Genomic DNA, 22,105 nt, shown 5'->3' with positions numbered 1-22,105 from the left:
AAAAAAAAAAAAAAAAAAAAAAAAAAAAAAAAAAGAAAAGCAGCCTATGTGGTGGCTCATGCCTTTAATCCCAGCACTTTGGGCAGCCAAGGTAGAAGGATCACTTGAGGCAGGGAGTTTGATACAAGCCTGGTCAACATAGCAAGACTTCGTCTCTTAAAAAAAAAAATCCTCAGAATACTCTAGTGCCCCTTCCACCATGTGAGATTACAGCAAAAAGACAGCCTCACCAGACACCGAATCTGCTGGTGCCTTGATCTTGGACTTCCCAGCCTCCAGAACTATGAACAAAAAATGTCTTTTGTGTATACACCACCCAGCCTATATTACTGTCATAGTCCCAAATAGGCTAAAACAAGTATTTACTGGCCAGGTGTGGTGGCTCACACCTGTAATCCCAGCACTTTGGGAGGCCAACACAGGCAGATCACTTGGGGTCAGGAATTTGAGATCAGCCTGGCCAACAAGATGAAACCCCATCTCTACTGAAAATACAAAAAAATTAGCCAGAGGTAATCCCAGCTACTCGGAGGCTGAGGCAGAACTGCTTGAAGGCAAGAGGGGGAGGTTGCAACGAGCTGACATCATTCCACTGCATTCCAGCCTGGGCGACAGAGAAAGACTCTGTCTCAAAAAGACAAGTCCTTACCTCATTGGGTTGTTGTGATGATGCAATGAGTTTTATGAAGTAAGTGCACAGAATCGTGCCTAGCAGAGCGTAAGCATTACTTTAGCAATAAACAATAAGCATTACTTAAAGGGGACAGGAAGGCCCAAAGGAGCACATTAAGGGACCTCCCAAGGCCCTATAGCTATGAAGTCTAGCCAGATTCCCTTTTCTACACTGATTCCCACCTCAAACACCCTTTGCTCACCTTTGTATTGGTTATCTATTGCTGCATAACCTTACCACAAACTTAGCGACTTAGCACAATGCATTCACCATCTGTTCCTATGGGTCAGGAATCTGGGCACAGCTTAGCTGGGCCTCTGCAAGGCTGCAGTCGGTGTTGGTCATGACTGGGGTCTCATCTGAAGGCTTACCTGGGAGTGATCAGCCTCCAAGCTTGTGTGGTTGTTGGCACCATTTGCTTTCTTGCAGACTGCTGGACTGAGCTTCAGTTTCTTGTTGGCTGTCAGCCAGAAGCTACCTTCAGTAACTGGCCACCTGACCCTCTCCCAAGGGCAGCTCATACAACATGACAGCTTACTTCTTCAAAGCCAGCAAGAGAATTTCTCAGCAAGGCGGATGTTGCGGTCTTACATAAGGCAGCCATGAAAATAACATCTTGTCACCTTTGTGACAAGTCATAGGTTAGCAGTCATAGGTCTAGCCCATCTCAAAGGGCAGGGATTACACAAGGCTGTCAACAGCAGGTAAGGATCATGGTGACCACCTGGGAGTCTATCAGCCACACCTCCCAGTGCATCCAAATCCTTCCATTCTGCAGAGGGAAACTGAGGTCTAGCATACCCCCCAAAAAAGCACCCATCTTCTACCATCCACCTACCAATTCGTAAACTCCAGTCAGGTGTAATTGAAGAGTTGCCTGGTTTGGGATTGAGTTTTCCTGGAGATTCTGGTCCTGTTACGAGTTTTTTTCAGCTGGGATTCCAGTTGGTGATGCAGAGCACCAAGCTGTCCCTTGCTCCTGCCACAGACCCCTCAAGGTGCTTTTCAGACTAGATTCCTGAGAGCTGTGTCATCAGCTGTGCCACCTCCTCCTCTGTACCATGACGAACTGTTCTGGGTAGTTACCTGACTCCAGAGAAAGGTAATAAGGCCAAACAATACAATGAGCATCTACTAGTGCCTCATCGGAGTGATGCTCAGAAGAAAGTGCAGCCTGTGGCCGCACATCTAACCAGGGGATAGCCTAAGATACTAGGGCCCGGTCTGTCTCCACAATCCAAGTGCTGATCTTCAATGGTACAAAATTCTTTTTTTTTTTTCCTTTTTCAGAGAGTCTTGCTCTGTCATCCAGGCTGGAGTACAGTGGCACAATCTCAGCTCACTGCAACCCCCGCTTCCCGGGTTCAAGCAATTCTCATGCCTCAGCTTCCCAAGTAGCTGGCATGCACCACCATGCCTGGCTTTTTGTATTTTCAGTAGACAGAATTTCACCACGTTCTCCAGGCTGGTCTCGAACTCCTGACCTCAGGTGAGCTGCCCACCTCAGCCTCCCAAAGTGCTGGGATTGCAGGCAGGAGCCACCACGCCCAGCCATGGTACATACTTCTAATGCAGTTTCCTCTACATCTAGCCTTTCTGATTTCCACCCTCCAAGTACTTAAAAGTAACTCATCCAGAGGGCATTAATGCTATGTGAAATCAACACAAAAGTTACTACTCCTGAGGATCCTTTGATGTAATCTCCTTATGCTTATTCAATGGGCAAGAGGATCTTCAATTTCTTTTCTCCTCTCTACACTGTTTCTTAGTCAGAGTAGCTATTTCCATAACAATAAAAACTGCATCTTTCTTACAGAATCCTCAGGCAAAAGAAGTGTTGTGACTTTTTAAAAATTTTTAATTCTTTTAGAGAATTCTTTAGGGTCTCAGTGTGCTCTGGGCATCTGCACCCCTTTACTACTTAGGGAGATGCTTCTGCGGGTAGGTTTGGTGGAGGGCAGAAAGCAAGGAGGGGCCAGACCCTCGAGCACAGCAGCCTGTATCACAAGACTCCACAAGAGGAGATTAAGCCCCACACAGTGATTCAAGCAACTACTTCCCCATCACCCAAAAGATGATGAAAAGACCCAACTATCCTAGAGAACACAGGAGAGGTTACCGACTGCCTTAGACAACAGGGTTGGATTTCCTCACTTTGGCCAACCTGACACCCTGGCCCTGAACTTTCAATATGGACACTTGGTGAATGATGCAGCCACCTGTCTAGCTGTGGCATGCTGGAGAGTTTAGCAGCCACGCTACCAGAAACAGGTTCATCTTTCACATACAATGACAGAAGTAAAAATATTTATTTTATCTTAAAAATTTGGTCCCACAAAAAGGCCAACACTTTTTTCAGTTCATGGTCTTGACCCTTGAAAAAAGAAATCTTTCAACTGAGAGGTAAGTTGATAAAAGGAATTTCAGAGGTGCATTCAGATTTCTTACAAGCCAGTAATCCAAGCAACCCTGGACTTCTAGTTTACTGAGCTCCTTCGGCTAGTCATTCACAGTTCCTGAAGGAGAAAAGAAAGAAGTTGTTTGCAGATAAGGCACTTTAGAAACCACCAGAGAGAAACCCAAGTCTGCCAGGAGCTGCGTTGTGAATTGGTGAGCCCAGAGGGCCGCGAGCTGACAGGAGTGCTGACTCCCACAGCTCCACGCCGACAGCTTCCACCTTCCTGCCCCAACACCATTCCAGCCGGCTTCCAGCACCCGCCTTGGCTCTGTGTTGCCTAAATGGCCTAGAATACATGGAAACCAGACAACTGGCCAGAGATGAACACTGCTGCCTGAAACTCAGGGCAGCCGCTGACAGTGAGGAATGCCTTCAGAGACACCGCTGGAGCACACTGAGGGAGCAGTTCTTTTTGCAAAGATGAGTTAGTGAGGATCAGCACATTAGCAAAGCAAAACATTTAAGCATTTTTAAAAGCTGCTTAATCCTTCCAATTTCCCTCCTGGTTGTAAGCTCAAGCTGTAGCCTCTAAACCTGCTAAAAATCAGGAAGGAGCCCCTCCTCTGTAAGGACAGATGGACTGAAGTGGCTACAGCCAGTGTGGGTAAAGAAAGCCCCCCACTGAACAGTGATTACTTGACACCTGCAGATCAGGAAGGGCTGATCTGCATCCAGGCAGCAAACTCAACCCATTCTTTTGCTTTAGGGGCTTGTGTTTAATACGTGTCAATGCGATAGAAGAAGTCTCAGAGTCTCTCATGTCAAGAGGACAGACGGGGACAGGGATCCTGGAGCTTTTCTTCTTGTGTACTGAATCCCAGGAAACAGTGTGACATGATGCCAATTTACTGCCAGACATGCCCAGTTTGTCAACAGAGCCAGGCAAGGAGAGAGGAGAGATTCATGCTCCAAACACAGGCCAGCTGAGGAATGCTTCGCCCTCCTTCCTTTGGCCCAGATGAGGGAGCTCCTTCCCAGAAGTCACATGAGGAAAAATTGTGCTCAGGTCAGAACTGGACCCAGCCTGGTTGGGTCTGGCTGGAAGTTGATCTGTAAAGAGAAGACAGGGAAGGGTGGACGAGTTCAGATCTTTGAAAATACAAAGCAGATAAAAGCTGGTTTTTCTCTGGAAAGAAAAAGCTCTAAGAAGCCAGTTCCTAAGAGCAGCAGTCAGCAAACTTTGCCTCAGAGACCAAATATGGTCCCCAGTGGTTTTTCTTTTTTTTTTTAATAGTTAATATAACTTTATTTATCAAAATTTTTGTTGTTGAGATGGACTCTGGCTCTGTCACCCAGGCTGGAGTGCAGTGGTGCAATCTCAGCTCACTGTAGCCTCCACCTCCTGAGTTCAAACGATTCTCCTGCCTCAGCCTCCCGAGTAGCTGGGACTACAGGTGCCCGCCACCACATCCGGATAATTTTTGTATTTTTAGTAGAGATGGAGTTTCACCATATTGGCCAGGCTGGTCTCAAACTTCTGACCCTCAGGTGATCTGCCTGCCTCAGCCTCTCCGTGCTGGGATTACAGGCATGAACCACAGTGCCCAGACTTTTTTTTTTTTTTTTTTTTTGAGAGAGGGTCTCATTCTGTTGTCCAGGCTGGAGTGTAGTGGCACAGTCAAGGCTCGCTGCAGCCTCAACCTCTTGAGCTCAAGCAATCCTCCTACCTCAGCCTCTCTAGTAGCTGGAACTACGTGACTAGTTGATTTTTGTATTTCTTTTAGTAGAGATGGGATTTTGCCATGTTGCCCAGGCTGGTCTCGAACTCCTGGGCTCAAGTGATCCCGCCTGCTTTGGCCTCCCAAATTGCTGGGATTACAGGTGTGAGCCAACACGCCTGGCTAAAGGGCTTAACCCCTTCCCATCTAGGAAAAAAGAGTGCAACTCACCGTCAGCCCTCATTTAATTTTACATAAACATACTCTTTGAGGCTGAAGCAAATCTGATTTTGAATGTGAAAGTAAAATTGAAAACTGTTATTGGAGTTATTTTAGAATCATGTGAATCATCAGTCTATTTTGGAAAAACTGGCCTCCTCAAATGAATCTTAGGCTAAAAACTCTTCAAGAACAATGTTAACATCACGTGTAAGAATGCTACGTTTTCTAGGATTTGACATTTTCAGCAATCGAGAATTACGATATTTTGGGCGTGGCATGGTAAGTAGTTCACACCTGTAATCTCAGCACTCTGGAAGGCCCAGGCAGGTGGACTGCTTGAGTACAGGAGATCGAGACCAGCCTGGGCAATATAGCGAAACTCTACCTCTACTAAAAATACAAAAAATTAGCCAGGGGTGGTAGCACTTGCCTGTAGTCCCAGCTACTCAGGAGGCTGAGGTGGGACCATCACCTGAGCCTGGAAGGGCAAGGAGGCAGTAAGCCAAGATCACGCCACTGCACTCCAGCCTAAGCAATCAGAGTGAGACCTTGTCTCAAAAAAAAGAGAGAATTACTATATTTTGTAAACAGAAATGCCACTACTAAAAGAACAGAATGCTATAAACAGAATGAGGTCTTTCTGTTTCAAAAACTGATATACTAGAGCAATGCGAAAATAATAATAAAAGCAATATATTTTGTGGCAAAGTTATCTCAGGGTAAGTGCTGCAGCCTCGAGTGCCACTGGTAAGTTTTCTCAGGGCAAGCAGGAAAAGGGTTAAAGTAGTTGTTTCATGGCTCTGGTTTTTTTGTTTGTTTTGAGATGGAGTCTCACTCTTGTTACCCAGGCTGGACTACAGTGGCATGATCTCGGCTCACTGCAACCTCCACCTCCCGGGTTCAAGCAATTCTCCTGCCTCAGCTTCCCAAGCAGCTGGGAATACAGGTGCTGTGCCACCACGCCCAGCTAATTTTTGTATTTTTGGTTTTTTTTTCTTGAGACAGAGTCTTGTTCTGTCACTCAGGCTGGAGTGCAGTGGTGCGATCTCAGCTCACTGCAACCTCCACCTCCTGAGTTCAAGTGATTCTCCTGCCTCAGCCTCCTGAGTAGCTGGGATTACAGGCACCTGCCACTGCATTCGGCTAATTTTTGTGTTTTTAGTAGAGGCGAGGTTTCACCATGTTAGTCAGGTTGGTCTCAAATTCCTGACCTCTTGATTCACTGGCCTCGGCCTCCCAAAGTGCTGGGATTACAGGCGTGAGCCACCGCACCTGGCCCAACTTTTGTATTTTTGGTAGAAACAGGGTTTCACCATGTTGTCCAGGCTGTTCTCGAACTCCTGACCTCAGGTGATCTCTGCCTGGACTCCCAAAGTGCTGAGATTACAGGCATGAGCCATCACGCCCGGCCCATGCCTCTGTTTTTGTAAATAAAGTTTTATTGGCACATAGCCATGCCAATTCGTTTACATTTGTCTGTGGCTGCTTTTGTGCAACAAGAGCTGAACTGAGTAGCCAGAACAGAGACCACACTGCCTGAATAGTCTAAACTACTTGCTATCTAGTTCTTTACAGAAAATGTGGCTGGGCACAGTGGCTCATGCCTATAATCCCAGCACTCTGGGAGGTTGAGGTGGGCAGATCACTTGAGCCCAGGAGCTCAAGACCAGCCTGCACAACATGGCAAAATCTCATATCTACAAAAAAATACAAAAAATAGCTGGCGGTGGTGTGCACCTGTAGACCCAGCTACATGGGAGACTGAGGTTGCAGTAAGCCGTGATCGTGCCACTGCACTCCAGCCTGAGTGACGGAGACCCTGTCTTAAAAAAAGAAAAAGAAAATGTATGCTGACCCATGTCCTAGAATCTGTCCATATAAATAATATAAATAATAGTGCAAAAGGAATTTGGTGTCTTTTCACCCTTGCCCCAAGTGCAGTCTTGAAATCTTATGGAGTCAGAGAAGACAAGCCACCTTGCCTCACAGGTCCTATGAGGATGGGCCCAGGCTGCAACCTGGTTCTGAACTCTAGGTCCAGTATTTTAGGGAAGCTGGGGGTGGGGGATGGGGGAGAGAAGAAGGAGGTGCTGGGGACAAGCCAAAGCACTTGGGGAGGCGATTGAAAGGTCCAGATTTGCTGGGTGCGGTGGCTCAGGCCTGTAATCCCAGCACTTTGGGAGGCTGAGGTGGGCGGATCACCTGAGGTCAGGAGTTTGAGACCAGCCTGACCAATATGGTGAAACCCCATCTTTAAAAAAAACCAAAACAAACAAACAAACAAAAAGAAAGGTCCAGATTTGCAAAAGGTTGCCCCAGGGTACACAGCAGCAGAGAGCAGCAAAACCTCCATGGAAATAGTGTGCCACCCAAAGCAGGCATGCTGGGGCTCTTGTCCTCTGGCTGACTTGAAAACATCCAAATCAGGCCAGGCGCAGTGGCTTAAACCTATAATCCTAGCACTTTAGGAGGCCAAGGAGGGTGGATCGCCTGAGGTCAGGAGTTCGAGATCAGCCTGGCCAACATGGTGAAACCCCATTGCTACTAAAAATACCAAAAAAATTAGCCAGGTGTGGTGGTGGGTGCCTATAATCCCAGCTACTTGGGAGGCTGAGGCAAGAGAATTGCTTGAACCCAGGAGGCAGAGGTTGTAGTGAGCCAAGATCACGCCATTGCACTCCAGGCTGGCAACAAGAGTGAAACTCCCTCTCAAAAAAAATAGAAAATCCAAATCAAAACTATTACTCCATAACACCAGAAGGCAGACAGGGGTTCCGGAACAATACCAAGTTTGTAGAGCAGCAGCCCTGTCACCAGTCCCACCACAGAACATGGCCCTCCTCACCCTGTAGATTTGGTAAAGTCTCCCCAGATGTCAGCGGTGGCAGCGGTGGCAGGCTTGGGCTGTGGCCAGGGTACAGAAGCACCTCCTATTGATGTTCCCGAGTCCGACCCATAGGAAGAGAAGAGGGGACAGGGGAGTCAGAGACCTCTCTTTCTGGTTGTGTCCATGACCAAATAATGAGACTCAGTGATCAGTCTCACGACACCAGGTGGCTGGGAAAGCCACACAGAGACATGATTTGGGGCAACAAAACACCATTTGGGCAACGAAAGTTGCCACACTTCCAGGGTCTTCTCACCAGCCCTTGAGGGCTCTAGAGAAAAAGCAGAAAGCCACATACAAGGTGGAAGGAGGGATGCCGGTAGGGGGTGGTGAGTCCCATGTCATCTATCATGCATACCTGAAGCTGACTTTGTTATCAACTGTTTACGCTGAAATCTATTTAACATATACTATATCCTGTCTTGGCTTCTTGAATGGAGAATGTCCACCAAAACTGCAAGATCATCTTCATATCAAGCCTGCACTACCATGTCTGGATCAAGTAGCTGAGAACACTATGTGCCAGCCACATGCCAAGTCCCAGGCCCCAAGCTGGGTAGGGGTCAGGAAGAGCGTTCCAAAGAGCTAACACAGAGGCTCATTGCTATCTCTCTACCAAGGTGGGTGGCACCATGGGGCTGCAATGCCTGCTTTTGTGCTTTTCTGGCACCTCCCCCAGTGCTGCCAACTGGCCCTTCTGAAGGGCCTGTGTTTGCCACCCTCCGCCTTCACACTAATTTGCTATTTCTAATTTGCTCTGGGCTAGGAGAACAGATAAAACTAGGGCCCTCACTGGTTACAGTACATCAAATGCTCAACACACATTCTCTTCTTTGAACCTCACCCAGCCCCTAGGGAGAGACAGATCAGGACCAGCCACGTGTCTGTGCAGGTCATTTCAGTTTCCATTTTCTTCCCTCTAAAATGGCAAAAATAACAGTAACTACTCCATGAAACTAGTGTGAGGATTAAATATCCACGGAATGCTTAGGACAGGCCCAGCAGAGTGACAATAACGATATCAACAAAATGAGAGCTAACATTCAGTGAGCATTTAGAATGTTCCAAAAATTATTCTAAGTGCTGTACACAGACCAGCTCACAAGAAACCTATATTGTAAGTATCATTACTTCCCCCACCCTACAGATGAGAAAAATGAGGCATGGAGAAGTGATTTTCTAAAGATCACACAACTAGGCTGGGCGTCGTGGCTCACACCTGTAATCCCAGCACTTCGGAGGCTAAAGCGGGCGAATCACCTGAGGTCAGGAGTTCGAGGCCAGCCTGGCCAACATGGTGAAACCCTGTCTCTACTGAAAATATAAAAATAAGCCAGGCATGGTGGTGGGCACCTGTAATCTCAGCTACTCAGGAGGCTGAGGCAGGAGAATTGCTTGAACCCGGGAGGCAGAGGTTGTGGTGAGCTGAGATCATGCCACTGTACTCCAGCCTGGGTGACACAGTGAGACTCCATCTCAAAAATCAATAAAGATCACAAAGCTGGTAAGCTGAAATTTGAACCCAACCATATTATTCTGGAGCATATAGTAAGCGCTCCATAAATATTGCTATTCCTGACTTATCATCTGACACCATTTTGTTTGTAGACATGCTAACTGCCTGCCTCAGATACCAGAACACAAGCCTTTGAGAGCCAGAACTTGACGCTGTACCGGCCTGTGCCTAGAACTTTACCTGGCACACAGCAAGCACGCCGTATTAACTGTTAAAAATGCATCAGCAACTGAGGGAAGGCCTAAGGTAGCAGCTCTCAGACTTTACTCAACACACAAACTAGACATAAGAATGCAGATTCTTGCCCATACCCCCTTGCGATGCCAAGGCAAGTGGTCCTATGACCCCACTCTGAGAAATAACCCTTAAAGAACAGCTCCTGGTATCCGGCAGGGATTCTCTGACTGCCCCTTCTGCCACTCTCCAGACTGGAGCATTCCCCACAGGGCTGAGGTTTGAAGCATGACCTCCAGATAGGGGAGCCGATGTTGGGGACTCTTAGGAAAGCAGGACGGCTTCCTGCCTGCAAGCTAGGGAGAGCTGTGTGCAGAACGCAGGCTAGTGACAATCCCCCAGCCCGGGGAAGGCCAGGAGCATCAAGCTGGGCCAGTCAGGGTCGGGAGGTAGATGCAAAGGGCTGGCACTCCAGCGTGGTCAGAGGCTAATGCTAGGCACTTGCTTCTGGAATCCCAGGGTCTCCTAAGGGCTCCTCAGCACAACCTGCTGGGGCAAATGCTCTCAGCTTCCCAGACCCGAGGTTCTCACTCCAAACAAAATCTCATTTCCCACAACTCACCTTGGCACACCTTGTGCTGTACCCATCTCCCTAAATACACCAGGTGTCTAAAAATCTGAGCCTCATTCATGTTCTTCTCTCTGCCTGGAATGCCAACCACTCCCAATCCATCTCCTTCCTTCAAGGTCCAGATCGATGTCACCTCTTCCGTGAAGCCGCCCAGATCACACCGGCTGGTGGTGGCTCTAGGCCCTATATATTTGGTTCTGTGCTGTGACTCATCACTCCCACTACACATGAGCAGAGACCATGTCTCCATTACGCACTCACTCAGTACCCACTGGGCAGACACTAGAGACCAGGAACTGACACGCTGATGATGTCACAGTAACAAACAAGTCCCAGCTGCTGCCTCTCAGGGCAGGGAGAAAGCCCTAAAGGGGAAGTAGGAGGAGCCCCTTACCCAGTGTGTGCAGGATCAGCTTTGGGTACCCGCCTTCTGCTTTGACACGGACGGGTACTACATGGTGAACTCGTGTGTGTGACAGAGGGAACACCATGGGGCCCAGCTGCCAGTGAGAAGAGGACCCCCCCGGTACCGATCCAGCAGTCACCCACTGAGCACTGACCTGAAGTGGGAGCAACTGCTGGCTGGACAAGGGATCCCCCCACCGACAACTGCTCCCCAGGGGGAGGGATGAGGGTGGAGGTTTTGCCCCCTGGGGGAGGGGGAAGCAAGCTCAACCCTCCTGTGCTGGCAGGCCGGGCTCGGGGATTCCCGGCTGCTCCTTCCTTCTTCTTCATGTTCTAAAGAAGGAAGAGGAATGCAAATCAGCCAGTCCTGCTGGAGTCCCACTGCCACCAGAAAACCCCACGAGGAGGGCCACGGTGACCCCAGACCCCCAACATCTGTGTAACCAAAAGATGGCCCTACCTAACACCCCCATTGTTACGGGCTATATCTAATGCATCATAATTCTGAATCTATCACAAATAAGGTTCATTTTAAAACCCAGCACCCCACTTCATTCATCAGGGAAATGCAGATCAAAGCTACAATGACAGCCATTCTCGCCAGAATGGCTAAAATGTAGATTATCAAGTATTGACTATGATATGGAGTCAACATTCATGCACTGCTGGTCAAAGTGTAAACTGCTGAACTACTCTGAAAGATTATTTGAAAGGATCTATAAAGCTCAACATAGGAACTTAAACTTATGACTCTGCAATTCCACTCCTAGATATAAACCAACAGAAATCATACATATATGCATCAAAAGACATGAACTCAAACATCTACAGCAGCACTATTTCTAATAGCCCCAAACTGGAAACTACCCAAATGTCCATCATCAGTAAAACTTAAATCAATTGGGTAAATTCTCACAATGGTATATGCCACAACAATGAGAATGAACAAACTACATGCAACACCATGGATGACTCTCACGAAAATGACATTGAGTAAAAGAAAGAAATCACACCACAACAGGACTAGATGTATGATTCCATTCATGAAAGTTAAGAACAAGCAAAATCTAGGGTATCTGAAGTCAGGATAGTGGTTACTCAGGGTAGTTAATGGAAGGGATCAGGAGAGATACCTCCAGAGTGCTGGCAATCTTTTGCTTCTTGAGCTAGGTGTGAATTTATAAATTGGGTTTTTAAAATTTCACTGAGTTCTGCATTTATGATTTGTACACTTTTTTACATGCATACTATACTTCAAGAAAATGCTTTAAAAAAACAAACAAAAAACTGAGTACCAAAGCATGAGCCAGAAACCAGCACAAGTCACACAGATGAATGAAGGTAATGTGTTCCCTACTTGTACGGAAAGCAGTCGCTTGAAAGAATAGTAAGTCCAACCCTGAAGTCAACAGACCTCAAAGACCTCAGTGTGAGTCCCGCTGTGCCAGCTATTTCTAGCTCTGTCACCCTGGGCAAGTCCCCAACTCTCCCTAAGCCTCTATTTCCTCATCTCATAGAGGAAAGGGAGAGGATGTTTAAATCATATGAGAAACACCTAAAAACACTACCTGGCCCACAGCTGATGCTCATTAAATGTTAGTTGCCTCCAAGCGAGAGAAAGAATCACATCCCAACCAGTCCACTGGATTGGACTTGCATTTCTCTCTTAAGGGCCAGCTGGCCAACTTCAAGGATCCCAAATCATCACCAGCATGAAGCAGAAAAGAGGAGAAAGAGATGGTAAGAGGAAAAGCATTATTTCAGAGTTACAAAGCTTCAAAAACACATCTCAACACAGTATTCCTGCCAAAAACAAAAGCCAATCCACTTGGTCCTTGGGTCCCCGAAATCATGACTCTGATTTCATCTCCCCACTCCACCCTTGCAGCCAAGTAAAGGCCAACTTTAGGCAACTGAGCCCAGCCCAGCCCAACCTGTTCCTATGAATAGGAGCTGAAAGGGGAAAAGCCAGAGGCAGAGTAGCTCAGAACAAAGACCTGGGAGCCAGGATAACACCATCAGCAGAAGCCGTGCAGGACTCCTAGTGCCCACCTCAACGGCTTCCCGACAGAACTCTCCCAAATCTTCCTTATTCAAGACGCAGCCTGGGATGAACACACGAGTCCCTCTGATCCACTCTAATAGCTAGGACAGAAACACCATCTCTGGCAGCAAGTGACTGATGCTCCTCAGCTCAGAGGCTTTGCATCTGCTGTTCCTGTGTGAACCACCCTTTGATCATTCTTCCCTTGCCTACAGGTCCCTTCTTCCAGGAAGCCTTCCTTGGTTCTCACAACTATGGGCTGCATGCCCTTCCTCTAGCACCCAGGGCACCCCTCAGTCATGGAACCTTTCCTGCCATGTTGTAATCACATCTTTACCTGCTTGTCTCAACTCAACTCTGAGCTCCATGACAGCAGAGGTCTCTCGTTCACCCCTGGTGCAGGACCTGGCACAAGGCAGATGCTCACTGAACATTTGCTGAACTGAAGGAGCTGAACTGTAAGGGGAGCGATGGGCTCTGGACTGGTTGGCCACAAATATCACGTGACCATGGCCACCACGGCCAAGCAAGGGTGGAACTCACTGCGATGTTGAGCTTGATGGTCTGGCCCTCCTTGAAGCCCAGGTCCAATTTGGGGCTTTGGTCTGGGTTCTGGGCTTGTTTTGCAAATTCGCACTGCTGTTTCACCCACCTGGGGAGAGAACATGAGGAAAACGGTAAGGAAGGAAGAGACCAGCTGCCCTGCAATCACTGGCTCACTTCACTGCTGCCTGCCATCAGTCCAGGCTGAGGCTCATAGGGAGATGGGGTGGTAGAAAGAGTGCAGGCTTGGGAGTGAGGCCTGAATTCAAATCCTGCTCTGGCACTTAAGTAGCTGCATGCGCACTGGTTTCCTTGTCAGCAAAATATGCCAACAATTCTATTGGTCTTCAAGATAGCTACGAGTTCAGTGAGATCACTTGCATAGAGGGTCCTAACACTCGTCTCTGGGACACGTGAGAGCCTGCCCTTCCCTCTGCAGCTTGTGGCCTGGGAACTAAGATGTGATCTCTACACACCCCTGAACACTCAGGAGGCAGATGGGAGACAAGACAGATACCCAGAAGTAGAGGGCAACACAAAGGTCACCCACCCTCCATACCACACCACCCAGCATCTCCAGGTCAGGGAAGAGCCAGAGGCACCCACACGAGTGGCTGGGCACAGCCCACCCACTGGCAGTGTGAGGTGGGGCCCTGCAGATGGTGGAGGAGGGCTTCCTGCCCTGTCCCTTAGCTTCAGAAAAGGACATCAGGGCATCTGCTGGGTGCCCTGGGAATCCAAGCACCACTGACTACATGGAGGAGCAGGCCCAGAAAGGTCACAGGAGCCTCATGAGGACTCTGGCTGCTCAGGGGCCTGGTAAGGGAAGACAGGTGGCAGGCCTGAAGGCCAGTATGGTAGAGATCGGCCCTGGGTAAAGGAAAAGGCTTTAGAGCAGAGACGAACATTGGCAGAGAAGAGAGGTGGCTTGCCCTGGGTTTTCCTGAGTCTCTGCTGCCAGACAAATCACACACAACCAGTTGGGTATCCTAACCTGGAAGATCATTCTGCCCAGGGAAAGAAGGCAGGGGCATGAGCATGTATCTCCCAGAACCACTCACTTGAAATGATCCTGCAATGCAACATTGAAGTCAAAGGCATCACCTCGGTCCCCGAAGCCAATTCCAATAAACGCCCGTCGCCCTGGGGGGGACAAAAAAATATCAATCCCACCTTCCAAAGGCATAGAAAACCTTTCTCAAGAGGAGGAAGCACAAGGACCCATGCCTACCGTTTCCATCTTCAATGCGGATCACGAAGTACCTGCTGGAATCCGTCACGCTCTCCACAGCTGTGCCAGGAAACTGATCCACTGGGGCCTGAGCAAAGAGCTCCCCTGAAAGCACAGGTCAGGCTGAGCCCTGAGCCCCTTTCCAGCCAGGTGTTTCTACCATACCACTGGGCCTTTTTCCTGCAAGGCACCTCTAGCCAGCTGAGACAGATTGGCAAACCTTACTCTGGGATTCAAATCAAATCCATTCTTGCTAAAGGGAAGACACAGAAAATATAACCAAGGAAAGATTTAAGTTAGAGATGGCTTACAGGTCAAATCTAGCCCACAGTTTAGTATTTTGCCTGGCTTCTCTTAAAATTAACCTCTATCAATGCTGAGCCTCCAAGCCTACCTGAGAATAAGCTGGAGCTGCTAGCCCACCCGTTCCATCTGCTTTACCTACTTACATTACCTGCCCAAACCCTGAGTGTCCTAGAACAGGTGAGCCCTGCCCTAGGTACACCTGCTGACTAGGCCTAGTGCCTGTGGCAGGACAGTAAGAGGGGCCAGTGAGCCCCATGGAAAGAAGGGAGGAAGTTTTCACACCCATAGACAATCTGAAGCAGGCTGATTTAATTCAATCCTAATTACAGGGTAAGTGTGATTAGCTTTAAAAGGATCCTTTGTGAAACACATCCCATTGTCAACTACAGCACTCCCCAGGTGCAGTGCAACCTAAAACTTCCACGAGCATTTATAACAGGCATCAGTTTTTCACATGTGCTGACCTCTGTTAGTGCTTTTAGTATTTTTTGTTTTGTCTTTTAGAAACAGGGTCATGGACTGGGTGTGGTCCCAGCACTGTGGGAGGCTGAAGTAGGATATGTTGCTTGAGCCCAGAAATATGATTTATACCTTTTTTTTTTTTTTTTTACCCCTGAGATGGAGTCTCGTCCTATTGCCCAGGCTGGATTGCAGTGGCGTGACCTCAGCTCACTGCAACCTCTGCCTCCCAGGTTCAAAGAATTCTCCTGCCTCAATCTCCCGAGTAGCGGAGTTTTAGATTCAATTGCCGGAATCTAACCAGGTGCCCGTCACCGCACCTGGCCAATTTTTGTATTTTTAGTAGACGTGGGGTTTCACTATGTTGGCCATGCTGGCCTTGAACTCCTGACCTCAAGTGTTTTGCCCGCCTCAGCCTCCCAAAGTGCTGGGATTACAGGCATGAGCCACTGCACCCAGCCAAGCCCAGGAATTTGAGACCAGCATGAGCAACATGGGGAAACCCGTCTCTACAAAAAATATAAAAATTAGCCAAGCATGGTGGCATGCACATTTAGTCCCAGCTCCCTGGGAGCCTAAGGCAGGAGGATCCCTTAACCCCAGGAGAGTCGGAGGATGCAGTGAGCTGAGACTGCGTCACTGCACTCCAGCCAGGGTGACCAAAAAAAAAAAAAGAAACAGGGTCATGTTCTGTTGCCCAGGTTGGAGTGCAGTGTGCAGCGGACCATAGCTCACTGTAGCCTCGACTCTTGGGCTCAAGCAATCTTCCTGCTTCAGCCTCTCGAACAGCTGGGAATACAGGCACATGCCACCATGTCCACTCAATTTCTTTTATTAGAGATAGGGTCTCGATATGCGGTCCAGGCTGCTAACTCCTGGCCTTGTGATCCTCCCACTTTGGTCTCCCAAAGCCCTAGTATTACAGGCATGAGTCACACCTGGCTGGTGCTTTAAGTATTTAGCCAAATACCTTCTACTGAGTCCTGTGGTTTCGAGGTAACTTTGTTTTTTGTGTTTTTGTTTTCTTTTTCAGACAGTCTTGCTCTGTCACCCAGGCTGGAGTACAGTGGCAAAAATCTCAGCTCACTGCAACCTACACCTCCTTGGTTCAAGTGATTCTTGTGCCTCAGCCTCCGAAGTAGCTGGGATCACAGGTGTGCACCACCACACCTGGCTAACTTTTGTATTTTTATTAGAGACAGGGTTTTGCCATATTGTCCAGGCTGGTCTGGAATTCATGGGCTCAAGTAATCCACCTGTCTTGGCCTCCTGAAGTGCTGGGATTACAGGCATGAGCTACCATGCCCGGCCTAGAGGTAATTTTGTAATCAAGGCTGAACTGATTCAAAACCAACAGCCCTAGAATCTGCAGCTTGTCAATTTATCTGCCTTCTGTTCCAACCTCAACAAGATACCTTCAGCCTATAGCAGTTCTCAATCAGGGGCGATTTTGCTCCCCTGTCCCCAAGAGACATCTAGCAATGTCTAGAGATAATTTTGATTGTCACAACTCGGGGGGTGCTGCTAAATATCCTCAGTGGGCTCCACAGCTCTCCAAAACAAAGACCCATCTGGCCCCAAATGTCAACAGTGCTGAGGCTGAGAAAGCCGGGCCTAGAGTGATATGCTCATTACCTCATGGGAAGGTCAGAGACTAACGTGACCCAGGTATGACCTTAAGCTAAGAGCACCTTAGGGTGGGTCCCACAGGGCAGGCTCAGCCCTGGGCAGTGGCTGTTACATTAGGCAGTCATGTTAAAGTCACAGTTCCCAAATTCCGCAGAGAACGAGAGGTGTTACCATTCTCTCATGACACTACCTGGGATATCCCAGCAATTCTCCAGCTAAAATCTTCTGGTCTGGCCATGGCAGCTGCCTCTTCAAACTCCTCTGCCGCCAGTACCCAAGTTCCCAAAGAACAAATCAATGCTTTGGGTTGCCTTGCAGTTCATAAAGCGATTAGATAAATAACTGCTCACTTCCTGTCTCCAACACTCTTATGAAGGAGGAACTAATATGATCCTCATTTCAACAAGAAGGAGGCCAAGGCTCCAGAGGTCACATGGCTCACCCAACGTCCAGCAGCTCAGGCAGAACATAGTTCTGAGAAGAGGCAGCCAGTTCTGTCTCTAAACTTTTGCACTTTCTTCTGCTCTACAAAGGAAAATCTCTACAGATTAAAAAAAAATGACTGAATGTTGTGGCACCTGACTGGGCCAGCACTATGTCTGAACCCACTCGGGGTCACGGCTAGGGGGACTCCAGAGGCACTGGTGGCCCAGGACTTCTGAAGTCTCCCTCAAGACGATCTCTGCCAGCTGACCCCAACACAACCCAGCTCAGCTTGTCCTCTCCCTACAGAAAGAGCTGAGTAGGACAGTTTTCAGCTCCTTCAGTGAATGGGTGTGGTCAGCTCTGGGAGTTTCGGCTGCGTTGATAAACAATTCCTCTGTAGGAAGCAGAGCCCAGCGGTAGAGGCTGTGTATCTTCACCCCGCCTGTCTTCAAGGTCCATTCCAGGGCTTCCTACTTCCTACCCAGACCAAGCTGCAGTCTCCTTTCCTTGGCCTCCACCTTTTCCTGAGGACTCCTAAAAAGAACTGGTGTTTGACAGGAAATACTCGTTTTTACACCCGGGGACAGTACATTCTACAACTAAGGTGAGGGAATGGTACAGCTTAAAGGTACACACACATCTCTGACTTTCAGGACAGGTTCCCATGACCCCTGAGCAGCCTGGTCAGACCAGGCCAACTCTCCCTTCATAAAGTGGGAGTGCGCCCCCTCAGCTTGGAGCGGCCTCCCTTACGGTTACCTGAGGTCCTGTCCTCTAGCTTGATGTAGGCCATCTGCCCCTTTGCAGTGATCCTCAGCCGGCCACTCCATGATGGCTGGTCCAGCTGCCACTCCGCGGCCCTGAAGAGACAAACACCACTGAACCTCTGCCAGAGGCTCCTGCTTCGTGACCCCAATGCTGGGGATGGAAAGGACTGCTTGTTCTAGCCCAAGGGTTGGCAAACATTTTCTGTAAAGGGTCAGGCAGTAAATATTTTTGGCTTTTCAGACCACACAGCCTGTCACAAGGCATCTGTGATGCTGTAGAGTAAAAGCAATATGGTATATGCACATGTTGATGCTTTAGGTATCTTAAATGAATGTTTTCTACTGAGCACAGCTGTATTTCAATCAAACTGTAGACACTGAAACCTGAAATTCATATAACGTTCCCAGTTTGAAATATTCTCCTTTAAAAATTTTCCAAACCATTGAAAAAAATGTAAAAACCATTCTTAGGTATGAGCCATACAAAAACACAGTATGTTGTCGATGGGGGACCCATTCTCTAGACCAGAGTCCTCCTCTGGATAGGACTTCCTTCCAGTTTCCTTTCTGTAGAGGAAGCAGCTGCAAAAACCTGTTTCTGTTTCTTTTTCTTTTTGAGACAGAGTCTCACTCTGTTGCCCAGGCTAGAGTGAAATGGCACAATAATCTCAGCTCACTGCAACCTCTGCCACCAGGGTTCAAGCAATTCTCCTGCCTCAGCTTCCCAAGTAGCTGGGACTGCAGGCACGCACCACCACATCCAGCTAATTTTTGGATTTTTAGTAGAGTATTTTTAGTAGAGTTTCACCATGTTGGCAAGGATGGTCTCGATCTCTTGATCTCATGATCCACCTGCCTTGGCATCCCAAAGTGCTGGGATTACAGGCGTCACACACAGCGCCCGGCCACCTGTTTCTATTTCTGACATTGCTCGACTGCAGTGGTCAGAGTGACCCTTTGAGACCAGTGAGACTATCTTGAAGGAAAAAGACAGTGGGGAGCAATCACCAGAAGAGAAAAGGAGAACAACAGTACATGTGAGAAAAGTGAATGGGTGCTTAGGAAGCAACCCAGGAAAAACCATGAACCTACAGGAATGCTTTTTTTTTTTGAGACAGAGTCTCGCCCGGTTGCCCAGGCTGGAGTGCAATGGTGCGACCTCAGCTTACTGCAACCTCCGCCTCCCGGGTTCAAGCGATTCTCCTGCCTCAGCCTCCCAAGTAGCTGGGATTACAGGCACGCACCACCACACTCAGCTCATTTTTTGTATCTTTAGAACAGATGAGGTTTCACCATGTTGACCAGGCTGGTCTCAAACTCCTGACCTCATGATCTGCCCGCCTCGGCCTCCCAAAGTGTTGGGATTACAGGCGTGAGCCACCAAGCCTGGACAGCAATGCCTCTCTTGGCTCTGATTTGTTTGAGACGGGGTCTCACTCTGTCACCCAGGCTGAAGTGCAGTGGTGCAACCACGGTTCACTGAAGTCTCAACCTCCTGAGCTCAAGAGATCCTCCCTCCTGAGTACAGGTGTGTACCAACACACCCAGCTAATTTAAAAAAAAAAAAAAAAATTAAGAGATAGGGTCTCACTATGTTGCCCAAGCTGGTCCTGAAGTCTTGGGCTCAAGGAATCCTCCCGCCTAGGCTTCCCAAAGTGTTGGGATTACAGGCCTGAGCCCCCACAGCCAGCGGTTTTGGCAGTTTTTTTTTTTTTTTTCTTGAAGTGGAGTCTCGCTCTGTTGCCCAGGCTGGAGTGCTGAGGGACGGTCTCAGCTCACTGCAGCCTCCGCCTCCCACATTCAAGCATTCTCCTGCCTCAGCCTCCAGAGTAGCTGGGACTACAGGTGCCTGTCACCACGTCCAGCTAATTTTGGTATTTTCAGTAAAGACAGGGTTTTACCATGTTGGCCAGGCTGGTCTCCAACTCCTGATCTAGTGATCCACCCGCCTCTGCCTCCCAAAGTGCTGCAGGCATGAGCCACCGTGCCTGGCCCTGTTTTGGCTCTTTTAAAGCAATAACTTCATTATAACTCTATCAAAACAGAAAAAAAATAATAACTTCACATTTTAGTTCCACGAAAAGGTCAGTAAAATCCCCAAATAGCAAAAATTGCGGGTGTTTCTGGGAGACTCTTCTTGGAAGTCCCTATGCCAGTTCTCCAGAGCTGCACAAATGCAGACTCTCAATTCAGAAAATCAGCAGACTCAGTTCCTCTTACCAGGCCTGAGATTCAGGCTAAGGACAGCTCCAAGACTTAGGTGCAGGCACTGGTAGCTTCCTCTAAGCCAAACCAGCCAGTCCTGACAATTTGTAACCTCGCTCTCTGGGGCACCAAGAGGAAACAAACTCATCCTACTGAAGACACAACAGGGGACGGGGGTAAACGACCATCAACGGTTTCATGGTCCATCTCCAGTGTGAGGACAGAAAGCAAATGTATTCTGGTTACTGCTGTTATTTTGGTTTCAATACTATTTTAAAATATCTCATGAATGTAGTGTTCACTAACACATCTTTTCACGATAAAATCAGCTATGAGCCCATGGTAACACAACTGGAAAGTAACAAGAGGATATGTGGACACTCCATCATTCTTGTGGTGCAGGCCAATCCTGTATTTCCGAAAAACTTGGACAACCATCGCCTTCAAGAGCCACCCAGGCCCCAGCACATACGAGCACTCCCCACCACCACTCAGCGGCACAAAACAGCCATAGGCCAAGTTGTCTGTATGAAGCATATCTTTTTTCTTTTAATATTTTTCGTCTCGTTTGCATAGATAACGCATACAAAGGGTAACAAAATGCAAATAGTATAAAAGGGAAAGGAAGTCTCCTTCCAACCGCGCGGTTCCCCTCCCCAGGGCAGTTTCCTGTGTTCCCTTGCAGAGATACTCTGTATGTTTACAAGCATGTATGTTTATTAGTCTCAGGTAGAGATTAGAGAAATGTAGATGGGATCTTCCCAACTGTCCCAGGCTGGGTTCAAGGGTGAAATTCGTGGGAAGGGATCTGAGTAGGAAGGGGGCCTTGGGCTTCGACCGTCAGCTTAAAGCTACCCTGGACGAGTCCTTTCGGCCGGCTCTGGGCTCCCTCCCCTCCTCTCGGGGATTTCCGTCTGTGATAGCGCACCTCCCCGCTTAAAGCTTTTCAAAGATCCCTTCAAGGCCATCGGTTAGCGCTGAAAGAGAAGCATCTACGACACCACCACCCTCGACCAAGGATAGGTACCCGGCAGCCCACCCGGGTTCCCCAAGTACTAGACACGGCTTTAACGCCTTCCCCCGCCGCCAGGAGTCCCGTGCGTCGTGCTGAGACGGCCGGAACTCTGGGTCCGCCTCCCTGCTCGGGCCTGTAACTGGAAGAAGCAGCAGCATTAGCTCCCTCTCGCCCCTACACTGGCCAGGGATGTCCTCGGTTCCCGCAGTGGGTGTGTCCGGGTGGCGGAGAAAGGGTTAAATCGGAGCTAGCCTGGTCTGGCGGCGGGGAGTCACCTGTAGCCACGGTTGGTAGCCCGCGGAGGGATGCGGTAGACGTGGACGTCAGGCTTGACACACAGCACCGACTCGTACCCGCTCTCCTCCATCGCGACGCCTGGAGCCCACCGGACTTCCGGCTCCTTCCACCGTTCCCCCGTTCTACGGCCGGAAGCGGTGCGACTCTGTGACCAGGTTGGCTAGAGCGGCAGCTAGGGGGGCCTCAGCGCCGCCTCTTTTGTGTGCCCTCTGCTGGAGGCCTGGCTCAAGACACGCGGCGGGCCACCTCCGGAGGCTTCGCTCTCCCTCCAGACACCCTCTAACGCAGAGAAAGCGCCCGGGACCCCGCCATATACGGACCCTCCATAACCCGTGGTCTGGGTGTGGATCATCCCCATCGCTTCAGTTCTTAGGCCTGGGACCCAGTTGGCCTAGAGGCAAAACTGTAGCCCACCCTGCAGCATCTCTGTCCGCCAGCCTTTGCCTCCACTCCGCCCTAGCCTGGATGTGCTTTCCTCTCCTGACTGTTAAGGTTCAGCTGTCACCTGATCCACCAAATTAAGCGCCCTTACCCTACCGCCCACCATGCTTCACCTATG

At 49.0% G+C, this 22,105-nt stretch overlaps 1 protein-coding gene across 2 annotated transcripts; it reads right to left on the bottom strand.

The window, feature by feature from the left end:
- Positions 1–2,958: 2,958 nt before the first annotated feature.
- NECAP2 (NECAP endocytosis associated 2) lies at positions 2,959–21,698 on the bottom strand. 2 transcript variants are annotated; one of them, XM_032300537.1, is made up of 8 exons: positions 21,525–21,698; positions 18,022–18,122; positions 14,443–14,547; positions 14,273–14,354; positions 13,212–13,320; positions 10,780–10,957; positions 7,857–7,941; positions 2,959–4,181 (listed from the first exon to the last, which is right to left on the bottom strand). In XM_032300537.1, exons 1-8 carry the CDS (start codon positions 21,614–21,616, stop codon positions 4,139–4,141), a joined length of 795 nt encoding a protein of 264 aa, XP_032156428.1. In that variant the 5' UTR covers positions 21,617–21,698; the 3' UTR covers positions 2,959–4,138. The 2 variants fall into 2 exon arrangements, with proteins under 2 accessions (XP_032156428.1, XP_032156427.1); XM_032300536.1 differs by lacking the exon at positions 7,857–7,941.
- Positions 21,699–22,105: the final 407 nt, after the last annotated feature.

This window comes from Sapajus apella, unplaced genomic scaffold (assembly GCF_009761245.1).
Source record: "Sapajus apella isolate SASKATOON/1434 unplaced genomic scaffold, GSC_monkey_1.0 scaffold43, whole genome shotgun sequence".
NCBI classification, from domain to species: domain Eukaryota; kingdom Metazoa; phylum Chordata; class Mammalia; order Primates; family Cebidae; genus Sapajus; species Sapajus apella.
This window is presented reverse-complemented; position numbering and strand designations above follow the sequence as displayed.

Excerpts from the sequence above, each read along its gene's own strand:
- NECAP2 (XM_032300536.1), bottom strand. The coding sequence starts at position 21,616 with ATGGAGGAGAGCGGGTACGAGTCGGTGCTGTGTGTCAAGCCTGACGTC. Across the intron at positions 18,123-21,524 it reads GCTACCAACCGTGGCTACAG|GGCCGCGGAGTGGCAGCTGG; the intron begins GTGACTCCCCGC and ends TTGTCTCTTCAG. Across the intron at positions 14,355-14,442 it reads CCGCATTGAAGATGGAAACG|GGCGACGGGCGTTTATTGGA; the intron begins GTAGGCATGGGT and ends TGTCCCCCCCAG.